Source organism: Miniopterus schreibersii (assembly GCF_964146895.1).
Source record: "Miniopterus schreibersii genome assembly, chromosome: 4".
Classification (NCBI taxonomy): Eukaryota; Metazoa; Chordata; class Mammalia; order Chiroptera; family Miniopteridae; genus Miniopterus; species Miniopterus schreibersii.
The window spans coordinates 39,219,624-39,234,468 of record NC_138105.1 but is presented as its reverse complement, the minus strand read 5'-3'; the positions used below and the strand labels follow the sequence as shown (position 1 = coordinate 39,234,468).

General features: G+C 43.3%; 1 protein-coding gene across 1 annotated transcript in view; it reads left to right on the top strand.

Moving 5' to 3' along the window:
• The window catches only part of TBC1D9 (TBC1 domain family member 9), a 90,799-nt gene that overhangs the window by 26,320 nt on the left and 49,634 nt on the right, over positions 1 to 14,845 (top strand). Inside the window, exon 2 of the mRNA XM_081136350.1 lies at positions 11,988 to 12,098. Coding sequence (XP_080992476.1) covers positions 11,988 to 12,098 — 111 coding nt within the window. The remainder of the gene's footprint in view (positions 1 to 11,987; positions 12,099 to 14,845) is intronic.

Genomic DNA, 14,845 nt, shown 5'->3' with positions numbered 1-14,845 from the left:
TTGTCATTCCTTTATTAGTTCTTTATTGTTACTTTATAATACATGCCTGACATAATTAAGAGCACAAAGTTTTAAAAAATATAGTTCCAACAGCATAACAATTACTTTTTAAAATACATTTCTAATAGAAGAGTGTCTAGTTTCTTCCCTATGGGGCATCTCCCGTGTCGATGTTACTCCCCAGAGCTAACTATTATGAACAATTTAATGTATACCCTTCCAGACATTTCTTATGTAGAGGTAAGCACATATAGCCCCCTTTTCTGCCTTGCTAATGTATAGCCAAAAGCAACACCAGGGGAGAAAGTAATGAATACTTGTGATGGAAGTAGTGAAACTAATTTCATTCATTTAATATTTGTAGTGTTCATTTGGGGGTTATAAACTTCCTGACTCAAGATTTGCTAGTTGTTAAGCACCCTGTTCCTCCAACTGGGTTAAATAGTACTGTGAATATGTGTCAGTTTGTAGCATTGGTGCACTTCATATACCAGAGGGGAAAAATGAACTTAAAATAAATGTCTAAAAGGCAAAAGCCCATCCCTCTCCATTGAGATGTGTTTTTGAGGATAAGTTATTTAGACATTGACGCCTAGCTGGCATGTTGTGTCCTAGCAGAAGACTACTAACCTATGGTTATCTGCAATGAAATAGCAGCTTTATTGTAAACATAGTACCATTTATTTACTGGATGGCATGATCTCTCTCATTGAGTAAAGTAGGCCCAAAGTAGAAGGTTGGAAGTATTGAGAAAACAAGAGAAGAAGTTTTGTCTACATCATAGAAGTATTGAATGTTCATTTGAAAAAATTTTGAAAACACAGAAGAAAGTAAAATTAACATTTTGGATTTGGCGATACACCAATCATTGTGGATATACCAATATGTTAATTTTTGTACTCTTTAAAGTTAAGAAATAGGTTATAATATAGATATGTTGTACTTATATTTTGACAGATTGGGATCATATAAAACAAATTATAGTTTTGTGCTTTTTTACACATAACATACTAGATGCATTTTTGCAGTGTCATTCAATAATTATTTGAGGACATGATTTTAAATGTCTAAGTATCATTATAGAGACGTCCTATAATTTACTTAAGCATTCCAGGTCTTTCCTAAATGTAATTTGGAGTTCATAATTGTTTCCATTTCATAGTATTATTTCATTGTGGAGAAGGTTCTGTGAATTACAAGGGCTGGCAGTTAGCTATGGGCAGTAAGTGGCTCCTGCAAATTTTACCTGACAGAAGGAGCCCGAGGGCACCCAGGTTCCCCTGCTGGGATGTGGTGGGCTTCCCTACCCCCACCCGCCCCAGGAGGACTCCTTCATCCTGCTGTCAAGGCCGACCTTGGCCCGCCCTGGCTGAGAGTTTCCTTGTCTCATAAACGGCAGCAGCAGTAAATGGAACAAAAATGCATCTACCTTCCTCTTCCTGGGAGGGCTTATTTGAGGAATCAAATCACACCGGTGCCTGGAGTGTTTTTTGAATAAATTCAGTCCATTGTCCTCATTGGTCTGTTCGGAGCAGGCTTGAATCCCTGACAAAGGTCTGAAAACAACGAGCTCGTCTGTGGGGATGAAGTCACCTTGGCAGCTGGGATCAAGGTCGGCCTGCTGGGTATGTGGCCTGTCCTGTTGCACAGGGACCTGCACTTTCTTGAAGGGCTCCGGGCTTAGTTTAATGTTCCGTGACTGTCTTGAAATTCTTGAGAAATTTTGAACAGGAGGACCTGCATTTTCATTTTGCACAGGACCTTGCAAATTATGGAGCTGGGCCTAACTGGGCTAAGGCAGAAAGAAAATATTTTAATGACTCCCTCTCAGACACCGCCCCAAAGAGAAGGAAAACTCAGTTCCAGCTGCCCTCCCTTTTTGCAGGAGGGGGTGCCTGTGACTTTAAGAGGCTGGCCCGCAGGGTGAAATGGAGCAGCTCCTGGCCTGGCCTTTTAGGGGTGCCAGGGAGATTGGAGCAGCGCGCCCTAACTAATCGGCTGCATGACAGAGGCTTGGCAGACAAAATGCTCTTCAGATTTCAGTCTTCTGTTTGCTTCGCGATAACGCGGCCGGTGCTTTATCTTTTGGGATGGAAAATAGGAACATCACGGCTTCTTTCTCTTTTTGAGCCTTAACTTCCTGGGTCTTGTCGGAGAAGCATGAATGGCCGAGACCCTGCAATCCAGAAGTAGTTTGAAATGCTACAGAAAGGGAGCTCCGCCTCCCTGAGCTGTCATCCCGCCCCCACACGCCTGCCCTTGAGCCTTCCCCCTCTCGGTAAGAAACCAGTGGAGGGGGGTGTCTCTCAGGGACCACCCGTTGCACTGGCCCACATTCTCCACACTTTACCCAGTGCCCCTTGGCACAGACAAGGAAAGCCTCAGGCCTCCTGTCCATGCCTTCTTGCTCTCAACTGAGAACTGATTTCACTTTTGAGTTTTATTTTTAATTTGTAGCGGGAAACTAATTTTTTCACTTCCCAAATAAAAAGTCGTATTATGGAATTGAATGTTCTCTTTAAAATTATACATGTGACCCTAATAAACACCGTCCCTCGGAAATGACTGTCCTCGGGACTCCCCCTCCCTAATTGAGTGCCTACCTGTTTGTTCCCACTGCCTTGAGCTGCTGAAGAATAGAAATGGAGGATAAGCATTTAGAAACCTAGAGCAAGTTGTCTGTTGAAATAAATGATAAAAACATTGCAGGCTTGTGTTTTCTTTGTCGTTTTTCACCTCCTATAAATATAGTTTTTAAACCCTCACCCGAGGATATGTTTTATTGATTTTCAGAGAGAGAGGAAGGGAGAGAGAGGGAGAGAGAGAAACATCGATGTGAGAGAGAAACATCCATCAGTTGCCTCTTGTACCCGCCCTGATCTGGGATCAAACCCGCAGCCTTTTGGTGTGTGAGACTACTCTCCAACCATCTGAGCCACCTGGCCAGGGCGTATAAATATTTGTGTGTGTGGCCTGGCCGGGTGTGGCTCAGCGGTTGAGCATCGACCTGGGATCCAGACGATCAGGGTTCGATTCCCGGTCAGGGGACATGCCCGGGTTGCAGGCTCGATCAATGACTCTCTCATCATTGATGTTTCTAACTCTGTCTCTCCCTCTCCTTTCCTCTCTCTGAAATCAATAAAGATATATTTAAATATATATATATTTATATGTGTGTGTGTGTTTCATATGCACCTTATTTTACAAAAGTGTCTGTCTGCTACAGATTGGAAACTAAACAACAGAAAGTGATTCTTAACCATCAGCTTGACCTAACTGAGCGAGTCAGGAATTCATTTTCTTTGCTACTAGGCTTCTCATTAATTCATCTTTCCACAAAGAGAGACAAGTCCCTGTGTGTGTGTGTGTGAGAGAGAGAGAGAGAGAGAGAGAGGAGGGAGGGGGAGAGAGAGAGAGAAACTTGTCCTATTTTAAGGCAGCCATGGTCTACTTCTCCCTGGAATGGTGTCAGGAGAGACAGCTGTTAAAGCCGAGAGGAAAGTGTTATGGGTGGTCTGATCAAACCACCACCAGTGGTTTGATTAATGGTTGAGATTTTTACAGAATTATGTTAGAGGGGTTGGAGAACATGCAATCCTTAGGAAAACAAAAACGTTCCTGCTCTATTCTGCACTGAAGGTGGAACCCCCTTGTGGGGTTGGTCTCCCCCTTGCAGCCAGTGGTACCCATTCTGGACAAGGCCTGTTACACTCTGCGATTGTGAAACTGAGGAAAACACACTGCCAGTCCCAGCACCTCTCCCAATAAACCTCCCATGTCCTCACTTCCTTCCTCCTTACACAAGGAGCCGCCATCGCCTACAGTAGCCTGTGTGTACCTTCCCATTGTTCGTGGTGACGCTAGAGCTCAGGTGCATTTATAGGGACGGAGGTGACCCTCACCTGGCAATGCCAGTGTTCCCCTTCACGGCTGTGCACACCAGACAGTTTCCCTAATCTCTCACCTTGTCCTCTGGCCAGTGTGGTGTACAAACTAGCGTGTACTGATCCGTGTGTTGGACACAAGAGTTTAACTTAGTAAATTAAATCTTTGGGTTTTCTTGTCCTTTGGCAACTGCTAATCGCTGGATTGTTCCCAAAAGTAAGAGAATAGAAAGACTTGGGTTTTCCCTAAACATCTCAGCTTTTGATCCAACTTAATATCAATCTCAATATTCATTCAAAAGTGACAAATGACTTCTGAAACCAGAGAGGTTGATTTCCCTCGGTGGGAAGTTTCAGGTGTCAGCTTGGTCTGAGTTACCTCAGTGTCCCTGAGATGGGGTTTTCCAACCTTCTTCTCATGTCTTGCTTGGTCTCCATTCACTGTAAGATTCGTAGACAATTTTAATTATTTAAGCCAGTTTGCTAGAACTTAATATACTGGGTACTGTGGTGCAAAGATGAATAAGCTCTGTAATTAATCCTCAGTTTCTCCCAGTGTCCATCAAGTTGAAAACTTTGTGGCTTATATTGTACATATTCAGCATAATGTGCTAGACATTAGAGTAGACTTTGGGAATTCCAACATAAGTCGGGCATGTTTGCCCTCAGGGAGCTCCTAGGTGGCCTTCACCTGGGTATTAAGGGAAATAGAAAAAAGAAGGGACATTTTAATCAAGTACAATGGGAAAGATAGCTCAGAGAACAGGAAACTGGAATGGCAGGTAAACAGGAACTAGATACTCAAACTCATGAACAATCCGAGAAATGCACATTTAAACAACAAATAGGTAACATTTCTCACCCTTGAGATCGGCAAAAATGAAAATAAAAATGTGATTCAACTAAGTGTTGGAGACTTGGAGAAACAGATTCCGTCGCTCACCTGGCAAGAATGTAAGCTGGCGGCACAGTCACGCTGGAGATCAGTTTTGTCGTATCTAATATCTAATGAGGTTTAAAAATGCACCTACCCTCTGACCCTCCCATTCCACTCTAAAGAAATGTGCTCACCTGCTTAAGGTTGCAAAATAATTGGAGCTAAAACCCAAATGCCCTTGGTTAGAAAAATGGATAAGTTGTGGTATATTTATGCAGAGAAATATTATACAACATTTAAAATGTATAAATCAGATTTGCAAGTACAGCCTGGGTAAAACTTGTTATTGGGTAAGAAAAATAGGTTGCAGAACAGTATCTACTCCTCCTCATTAATGTGAATTTAAAAATACACACCAGTGTTTAATCTTTGTACACACACAAGGCCACAGAAGGATAAAGACCCGGGCGGAAGAACACGAAACAACTTGAGAAGGGTGACTAGAGAGGGAAATAGGATTGAGGCGGTGCAAGGGCACGTTGGCTGTGTGTTACGATTCTTTTCTTAAAACAAACAAAAACAGATCTGAAGGGCTTAAGGCCAAATGTCAAAGTCACAGTGGTGGTCCGTGTATTTTGTAATTTCCTATACTTTTCTGTGGTTTTATTTCATTAAACAATAGCGCTTAGCACATACCAGGCGGTGTCTGAATGGGGTACTGTTATGGTTTCCATGTCAAGACCCCGGCCAAGGCTCAGCCCACTCCCCAAGCACCCTGGCTTCGCCTTTGTAGATCTGGCCTCATCTCCCACTGGCTACAAGGCCGAGGGAGCAGAGGCAGATCAAGAGGTCTTTAGGATTCTGTCCACTTGAACCTGAATTATTCCAAGATCACCGGTAGATGGATTGGTCTTTGTCTTGGGCACATTGCTATGTGTCCAGCACTCTCCTGACACACATCCCTGCGCCCCCAGGGAGGTGCTGCCCAGGAATGGAGACGTGACTCTCTATGCACCACACGCTCTCTAGTGCCCGCAGCCAGGTGGGAAGCCCGACTGTACCGGCTTTTTGCAGTGTTTTCCGAATCTTCTTGAAAATAGCACTTCTGTGTTGCAAGATGCCCCCGAACTCATGTAATAGGTAGATGCAGAGAAGAGTTCTTTTGGGGGCCATGATTTGATGTAGTTATCCCCCACAATCAAACACTGTTTAACACCCGAAATAGCTGGCTGGAACAGCTGCTGCAGCAGTGCTTTGTGTGGGCATTGATGAGAGGTTCAGTATTTTGACAGCTGTTTCAGAGCTATGACTAATAAGACTTCTAAGAAAATCCTGATTGCTGCTTTTTTTGGATTCTCTCAACCAGATTTCCCATCTTCTGGCATTCTGTACACACAAAGGACTTTGGGGAGTATTCTCTAGTTCCCAAAGTCTTGACTTCTTATATTCATAGAGGTTAGACAGCACAGCGATAGCTTATTATTTAGGTTTTCAAAAAAATACCTGACTTCTACAAATTGTTAGTTACAGAATAGTCCTGGGGATGTAAAGTACAGCATAGGGAATAAAGTCCATAATATTGTAATCACTACATATGGTGCCAGGTGGGTACCAGACTTATCGGGGGGACCTTGTAAAGTATATGTCTAATCACTATGCCGTACACCTGAACTAATAAAATAAATATTAGCTATCAGCTGTAATTGAAAAATAAATAGCTAACTTCTCCATTCCTCAGACATGTGTTCAGAACTCACTGTGCTCCAAGCAAAGTGCAGGGCTTGGGATTCCGAAAGAATTAATTCGACTCCGCCATCAAGGAACTCCTAGTCTGGAGAAAGGAGAAGAAATGGAAAAAGACAAACTGTGCAAGGGATTTTAAAGAAATGCACTAGCTACTCCAGAAGCAGGACTTGGAGGGAGTCAGGTTAGAAATAGGTGGCCTTAGTTAATTAGGAGTTTGTCATCTGAGGTCGTGGGAAGTAAGAGCTGATGGGCACGTACAATATTCCAAATGGAGGGGAAAGACTGGTCATTGTCACAGAGCGAAAGGGAGCTTCTGGGGTAACGTGAAAGAGTGTGTTTATTGATGTGACTGGCCAACTGCTACTTCATGTCACAGTATTACTTTAGTTTGGATATCTAGTTTTCAAAGAATTTTCACAAAAATGTTCTAATTGTATGTGCACCCAATGTGAGTGGTGCTGGTGCAATATTTTGCTTTCTGTAACTTCTTGAAAATATTTCAGCTTGGCCCCTGTTAGTTTCCATCTAAATCTTAGTGGAAGTTTGCACCCATTGTGAATGCACACTCAGGGTGGGTGAGCTGGAGTCTAATCAGAAGCCCTCACTCCAGGACGGGGGGGGATCTGCTTTACTTCTGGGTGACACCAGAGGTTTTGTTAATTAGAATAATGGATGTTGGAGATGGATTTTAAAAAATGTTTTCTTATTTTCAATTACAGTTGGTGAACGATATTATTAATTTCAGGTGTAAAACCTAGTGATTAGACATTTATATATCTTACGGAGGAGTGATCACCGATATTTTCAGTACCCACCTGGCACCATCCATAGTTATTAGAATAGTTTTGACAATATTCCCTGCTCTGTACTTTACATCCCTGGGACTATTCTGTAACTACCAATCTGTACCTATTAATCCCTTCACCATTTTCACCCATTTCCTCCCTATGCCCTCCCATCTGGGAACTGTCAGAATGTTCTTTGTATTTATGAGCCTGTTTCTGTTATGCTTGTTCATTTATTTTGTTTTTTAGATTCCACATATTAGTGAAATCATCTGGCATTTGTCTTTCTCTGTCTGACTTATTTCAGTCAGCACAATACCATCAAGGTCCATTCACGTTGTTGCAGGTGGCCAGCTTTCATTCTTTTTTGTGGCTGAGTCATCATATTCCATTGTATGTGTGCACTACTGATGGACACAGATTGCTTCCATATCTGGGCTATTGTACATAATGCTGCAATGAATACATTGTAGATGTAAATGTAGATGTCTTTTCAATTTAGTGTTTTGTGTTTCTTCAGATAAATACCAGAAGTGGAATTGCTAGGTCCTTTCTGGTCTCTGGTTATAGGCTTTGTTTTTAAAGCCTGTTTTGTCTTGGTATAAGTATTGCCAACCTAACTCCCCACCCCCCTTTTTCCATTTTCATGAAATTTTTTTTGGCCATCCCTTTACTTTCAGTCTGTGTTTGTCTTTCGATCTGAAGTGAATCTCTTGTAGACAGCATATGTCTTATTTTGTTATCTATTTTGTTGTCTTATTTTGTTATCCAGCCACTGTATGTTTTTGATTGGAGCATTTAATTCATTTGTATTTAAAGTAATTGTTGATAGATATGTATTTATTGCCTTTCTATTACTAATATTTTTTATCTTTTCTTTTTCTTCTCCTCCTTAAAGAAGACCTTAAACATTTCTTGTAATACTGGTTTGGTGGAGATGAACTCCTTTAGCTTTTTCTTGTCTGGGAAGCTCTTTATGTGTCCTTGGAATCTAAATGGTAGCTTTGCTGGGTAGAGTAATCTTGGTTGTAGATCCTTGCTTTTCATCACTTTGAATATTTCATGCTAGTCCCTTCTGTCCTGCAAAGTTCCTGTTGAGAAATCATCTGACAGTCTTATGGGAGCTCCCTTGTAGGTAACTAATTGCTTTTCTCTTGCTGTTTTTAAGATAAAAAACAGAACCCAGTCCTTTGTCTTTAAACTTTGCCATTTTTAATTATGATGTATCTTGGTGTGGGCCTCTTTGGATTTATCTTGTTTGGGACTCTTTGTGCTTCCTGTACTTGTATATCTGTTTCCTTCACCAGGTGAGGGAAGTTTTCCAGCATTATATTTTCAAACAGGTTTTCAGTTTCTTGCTCTCTCTCTTCTATTTTCTGCAACCCCATGATGTGCATTTTGGTAAGCTTGAGGTTGTCCCAGAGGCTCCTTAAACTGTCCTTATTTTTTGGATTCTTTTTTCTGGATTCTTTTTTTTTTTTTTTTTGCTGTTCTGATTGGATGTTTCCTGCTTCTTTGTCTTCCAAATTGCTGATTTGGCTCTCTACTTCATCTACACTACTGTTGATACCCTGTAATGTATTCTTCACGTCAGTTATTATATTCTTCATTTCTGATTGGTTCTTTTTATGTTTTTATGTTTCCTATCTCTTTGTTGAAGTTCCCACTAAGTTCATCTACTCTTCCCCTAAGTTCATTGAGCATCCTTATAACCAGTGTTTTAAACTCTGCCTGTGATAGATTGCTTATCTCCATTTCGTTAGTTCCTTTTCTGGAATTTTGTTCCCTTCTTTCATTTGGGACATGTTTCTTTGTCTCCTCATTTTGGCTGCCTTCCTGTGTTTGTTTCTATGTATTAGGTAGAGCTGCTATGTTTCCCAGTCTTGGTAGAGTGGTTTTATATTGTAGGTGTCCTGTAAAGCCCAATGGTGCAGCCTCTCTGGTCATGTGAGCTGGGCAGTCCGGGTGTGACCCCCACACCCTGTGGGCTGTGTACACCCTTCTGTTGTAGTTGAGCCTTGATTGCTGATGGCAGTCAATGAGAGGTATTTACCCACAAGCTGATGTGAGGACTGGCCACAACCACCACCATGGAGGATCTGCAGTGCAGGGGCTGACCCCACAGAGCAGGACCTGCTTCTGCGGGGCTCTGATGCTCCCTGAGTCTGCCCCTTAAGTGTGTCACTTGTGGGGAAGGTTGGATGGTGCTTCGACATGGTCTGAAGCTGTCCACTGGGTGTGCTGGCTCTGGTGTCTCCTGGGAGGTGCAGGCTAAGGTCAGCTGCCACCTGTGTTCTGCCTGGAGCCACCCAGCATAAGCCACAAAGTGATTGACAGATGACTGCTACTTGCGTTAAGCTTAGAGGTGCCCAGGAGATACCAAGCTGCGAACCAAGGCCAGCTGCCACTAGTGCCAGGCCTGGGGCCTTTTAGCAAAAGGTAAGGGCCATACCTAGGCCAGATGCTGCTTGTTTGAGAGATTTTAGGAAAGTCCACAGCATGAGCCAAGGCAGATTCTTTGTATGGAAAAGCCACTGGAAACAGCTTGGGTGGGCCCAAAAGTTGGGTGGGGTAGCACCTCAGACTAGGGTGATGGTGGCTAACCAGAGGGTAAGGCAGGTTGATGGAGACTCAGGTATGGCATCCACCTGCCAGTTCTACGAGGGGAGGGCTCAGCAAAGGAACAATGGCCTCTGCCAACACTTCTGTCTGGAAAGAAAGCTGCCCCTCCAGCCCTCAGTCTAATGCCAGACAACTCAGTTCTTCCCCTTATGTTCCTGCTGCCCCCCTCCACACCCCTGCTGGAGCTCAGAGCTAGTGATTTCAAGTAAGTCCATGCGCGGGCCCTTTGAGAGGAACACCTGGGACCCCAGCAGCCCTGAGTCTCACTCAGCCACAACCCCCACTGATGTTCACAGTCAGGAGTTATGGGGACTTCTCTTTCCAGCACTGGAACCCTGGGCTGGGGCCATGGTGTGGAGCTGGGACTCCTTGTTCCTCAGGGGGGACCTCTGTAGTTCATATATTCCTCCCAATTTTTATCCACTACACGTGGGTGTGGGGCCAGCCCCTTCCGGGTTTCCACCCTTCTTACTAGTCTTGATGTGGCTTCTTTATTTTATCCTTAAGTTATAGGACTTCTGTTCCACTACATATCAGATGACTGTCAGTGATGTTTGTTGTGTAGTTTAGTTGTGGTTGTGGGCGGGTGCAAGTACCACGCTTACCTACACCATCGTCTTGGCCAGAGTCCCTGGAGATGGATTTTAATTGGAGACATTTGTGGTGATCGAGATGTGTGGGTTGATGAGACATTTTCAGAAGTCTCCCATCCTTGATGTTGCAGAGTAAAGAAGTTTAGTGAGACATTAAGGCTGGAGAAACTGACACTTGGGGAGGCTGTGTCTGCGAGTTGGGAGGTGGTGAGTCAGGAGTGGAGAATCCCAGAACTCAGTCTGCCTCTGTCACTGCTCTGCCCAGAGAGCTACATGTGCCCTTGGACAATCTTTATCTCCCAGGACACTCTTATCAGAGGCTCATTGAACCATGTAAGCTAATCCTCTACTGCAACTCCTTGACCCTAGACTGAAGTTTGTGCCTCTTAGAACCAATATACGTGACACTTCCAGTGTTGGGGGCATTTTATTTCTCCTTTTGATTGAAGAAGAGGGAAAGATTATAAATATTCAGTTATCATGGGTGATGTATTTTTATTTCTAACTGACATAGAAGAGAGTCCAATGTAGCTGGCACTCATCTGCTTTTCCTATTAATATACTTTTCCACCTGCAGATAATTGGAAAGTAATTAGAGGTCTTTGCAGCAAATACGAGTCATAGTAGAGAAAACAGAAATGCACATGTGTATGGCATTATGTGGAAGTCTATCTCTTGGAAACCTGGGCAGGCTCTAAGGATTTTATTTTTAATGTACTTCATAGAGCCCAGAGTAAACCAAAGATTCACTTCCACTTCAACCAAAGTTTGTTTGTCCTGGTGTGTTCAGGTCACCGTGGTTTGGAGTAAACCTAAATGGATTCCTGTCCTTGGACAAAGACCAAGGACAACTGTATAGGACTTCCCCATGTTAACCTCCTTCAGACTTCTTGATTATAATAACCCTGGTTCAGGAAGGCAAGTGCTATTATGGTCACTTTACTACTGAGGCAGTCAAAGCAATGAGAAGCTAAATGGCCTGTTCACACCACAGAACTGGTTGTGATGGAATCAGAGCTGGAACTGAGCCCTGAACTCTAGTTGACTCATCCAAGGCTCTTTCCAGGACCCCAGATTACCAACCAGAAGGAAGTGAATTGCAATGGTATTGTGCATATCAAGGCGTTAATTCTATGGTCAGAGCCAACCCTCAAGAGGACATATCAAGAGATACTGGTGGTGACAATTTCAGAAAAACTTGTGGTTCAGATTCAGCAGAACTTTATGAGAAGCCTGCCAGGGGGCAGGCACTGAGCTTGGTGCTTTCCACTGGGCTGTTTATTTTCCACAGTGGCCAAGCCAGGGAGACTGGGGCCTTCAGTCTTCCCTTCCCAGCCTCAAGCACCGTCAGTTCCATTCCAAAGGCCTCCTTAGTAAACATGCATCTAAGTAAAAGTCAAATTAAAATTCCCACACTGCCCCTGGAATGGGAACACGCTGAGGACACCCTTACGCATTTCTCCCTCTTTCCTGCCTTCAGGCCTCCTGGTGGGTACCCTTGATGTCGTGTTGGACTCCAGTGCCCGGGTGGCTCCCTACCGAATCCTGTACCAGACCCCAGACTCTTTGGTCTATTGGACCATCGCCTGTGGTAAGTAGCAGTATTTGGAAATACGGAGAAACGTTACGACTACCAACGTTCTGTCAGAAGGGACGGGACTTTCATTTGTGGAATGCTATCACTTGGTATTTTAGGGTGGGTAACCGTAGCCATTTCAACAGATGAGCCCCCACATCTCAATGGCTTAACACCAGAATGGTTTCTCTCTCACTCTGGTGATGTCTGGTTTGGATCCTGTGGCTTCCTCCATCTGTCATGACACCCTCCAGGGCACAAAGCCTCCAAGGTCAACTTACAAGAGGCAAGTGGGAGGTGGAGGTGCACCTGCATTTAACGTCCTTGGCCCAGAAGTGTCACTGCTTTGTCACTCCATTGGCTAGAACCAGTCACATGGCCCCAACCTAACTTCAGAGGAAGCTGAGAAATGAAGAGGAACAGGTAGACTATTTGAGAGGGCTGAGTAATGCTTATGTATCGTAGCACAGGACTTCCTACTGAGCAGGGATTGTTTCTTTCTCCTGATGATAATCTGCAGTAATGTGCTGTGACTAAAATGGCGATAAACAATTATGCTATTATTGGATTGCTCCCAAGAACATCTAATCCAAAGTGGCCAAGATTGTTTTTTGTTATTTGTTTGCATGTGGCTTTTCAAATAACCATAGGAAAAGCAAGGGCACGGAACACTTTTTTTTCACTTAATTTTTAAAAATTATTAGTAGATTTTTTTTTTTTTTAGAACAGTTTTACATTTACAAAAAAAGTCAAACAGATAGTTTGGAGAACTTCTATATACTCTCCACATGCATAGTTTCCCCTATTATTAACATCTGAGCATGGAACATTTGTTCTAATCTATGAACCGATATCAATACACACTTTCTAAATAAAGTGCACAGTTTATTTAGATTTCCTTAGCTTTGACCTCATGTCTTTTTCTGTTCCAGGAGCCCGTCCAATATACTGTTTTATATTTAGTTGCCACATCTCTCTAGGCTCCTCTTGTTTGTGGAAGTTTTTCAGATTTTCCTTGTTTTTGATGATCCTGCCAGTTTTGAAGGTTATTGGTTAGGTATATTGTAGAATGTTGTTTTATTGGAATTTGATGTTTTTCCCACGATTAAGCTAGGGGGATGGATTTTCCTGAGGACGATCACAGAGATAAAGTGTTATTTTCATCACATCATGACAAGCAAGGGTGCCTACGATGGACTGGATTTCTGACTGATCACGTTCTTGATTATGTGGCTGAAGTAGTGTGTTTTTTAGGTTTCTCCACTGTCAAGTTATTTTTTTCTTCCCTTTCCATACTGTCCTCTTTGGAAGGAAGTCACTATGCACAGCCCACAGTTAAAGGGCGAGGAGCATTCATTTATTCAGTTATTTTTATCACTGTGGAATCATGAATATTTATTCTATACTGTGGGGGACACTAATACTGCTTTATTTTGTAGCTCAAATCATTCCCGCTTTGTCCATTGGCAGCTGCTGTAGTTGACTTTATTCAGTTTTTAAATTGATATCTGCTTGATAGGAAGTGCTATGCTGGGATGTAAAGATATAAAGATAATTAGATCCAGTCTCTGTTCTTGAGAACAAAAGTAAATATTCAATTACAGCCCCTTGGGAACAAGTAGCATTTAGTGCCATTTGATTGTGGGCCTTCCAACTAAATCCAGGAACCTTGGCAGGCCTTCTCCATAGGTAGGGGAGTTATCTGGGTGTGATTTCAGGCTGTGGGAGGGATCCAGTGCCCTAGTAATGCTCCCTTAAGGATTTCGCAGTACCCAAATTATTAGTTGCATCCCTTTAAAGCTATTCTGTTTAAGATGTGGACAGCCCCATGAGAAACAATGGGATATGTCAGTCACTGTGCATTCTGGTGAATGAAGGGATGTTATCAGGATTCAGGGCATGGAGAAAACCACCTAGGAGTGAAGGGTGGGGATGGGAGCGAGGGGAAGGGAATAAAGGATATGGGAAGAGGGAAGCTGGGACCCAGAAGAAGACAGACTTAGCCCTGTAGCCCAGGCAGAGCAAAGTGGCATTCCAGCCCTCTATGTGGTTCATTCAGTACAAAGTGAAACATTCAATAGCTACTGTAGAAGGGGAAGTGTCCTGTACTAGTTGGTTGGGAAAGTATCACATTTAGTTGGCAAACCATCTAGAATAGTATTAAAATAGACATTGTAGCCAACAAGGAAGAAGTAAAAAGAAAGGAAATTAGAAACCAGGCAGAGCCAGGAAACCACTTAACTCGTGGAGGGTGTGGAAAGGACACTGATACATTTTCACTTTCTTTCTACCACTTGTGCCCAGAGGCTTTGAGATCCTCTGGAGCCTGGAGCTCCTCTGATCTCTCCTGGGCATTCTCAGCTCCTGGCCTTCCCAGATCAATGGACATGGACTGTGACCTGAGCAGCTAGTTTGTGCCTCTGTGACTCCTCTTTTCCTGTCCTCTCAGCCCTAACCTTTTTCCCCCTTCACCTGACATTGCCACTCCTCGGTCTGTTTCTGGGTCCTTGCCATTCTACGAAGCTGATCCTATGAATGAATGCCCATGTGGGGAAGAGCCCAGAGTCACAAAGCTGGGTTATTCCTGAATGGTTTGCTGAGCTGTGGCTAAGGAGCACTAGGCAGTAAATGCTGACAGCATAATTTATGCCACAAAGAGATGTGCTTTCATTTTCCCAGTAAGTACTGCCTGTCACAACTGCATGATCTCATTATAATAAACCCAGAACAGGTTTAGCTTCTGTATCTATTGATGGCCCATA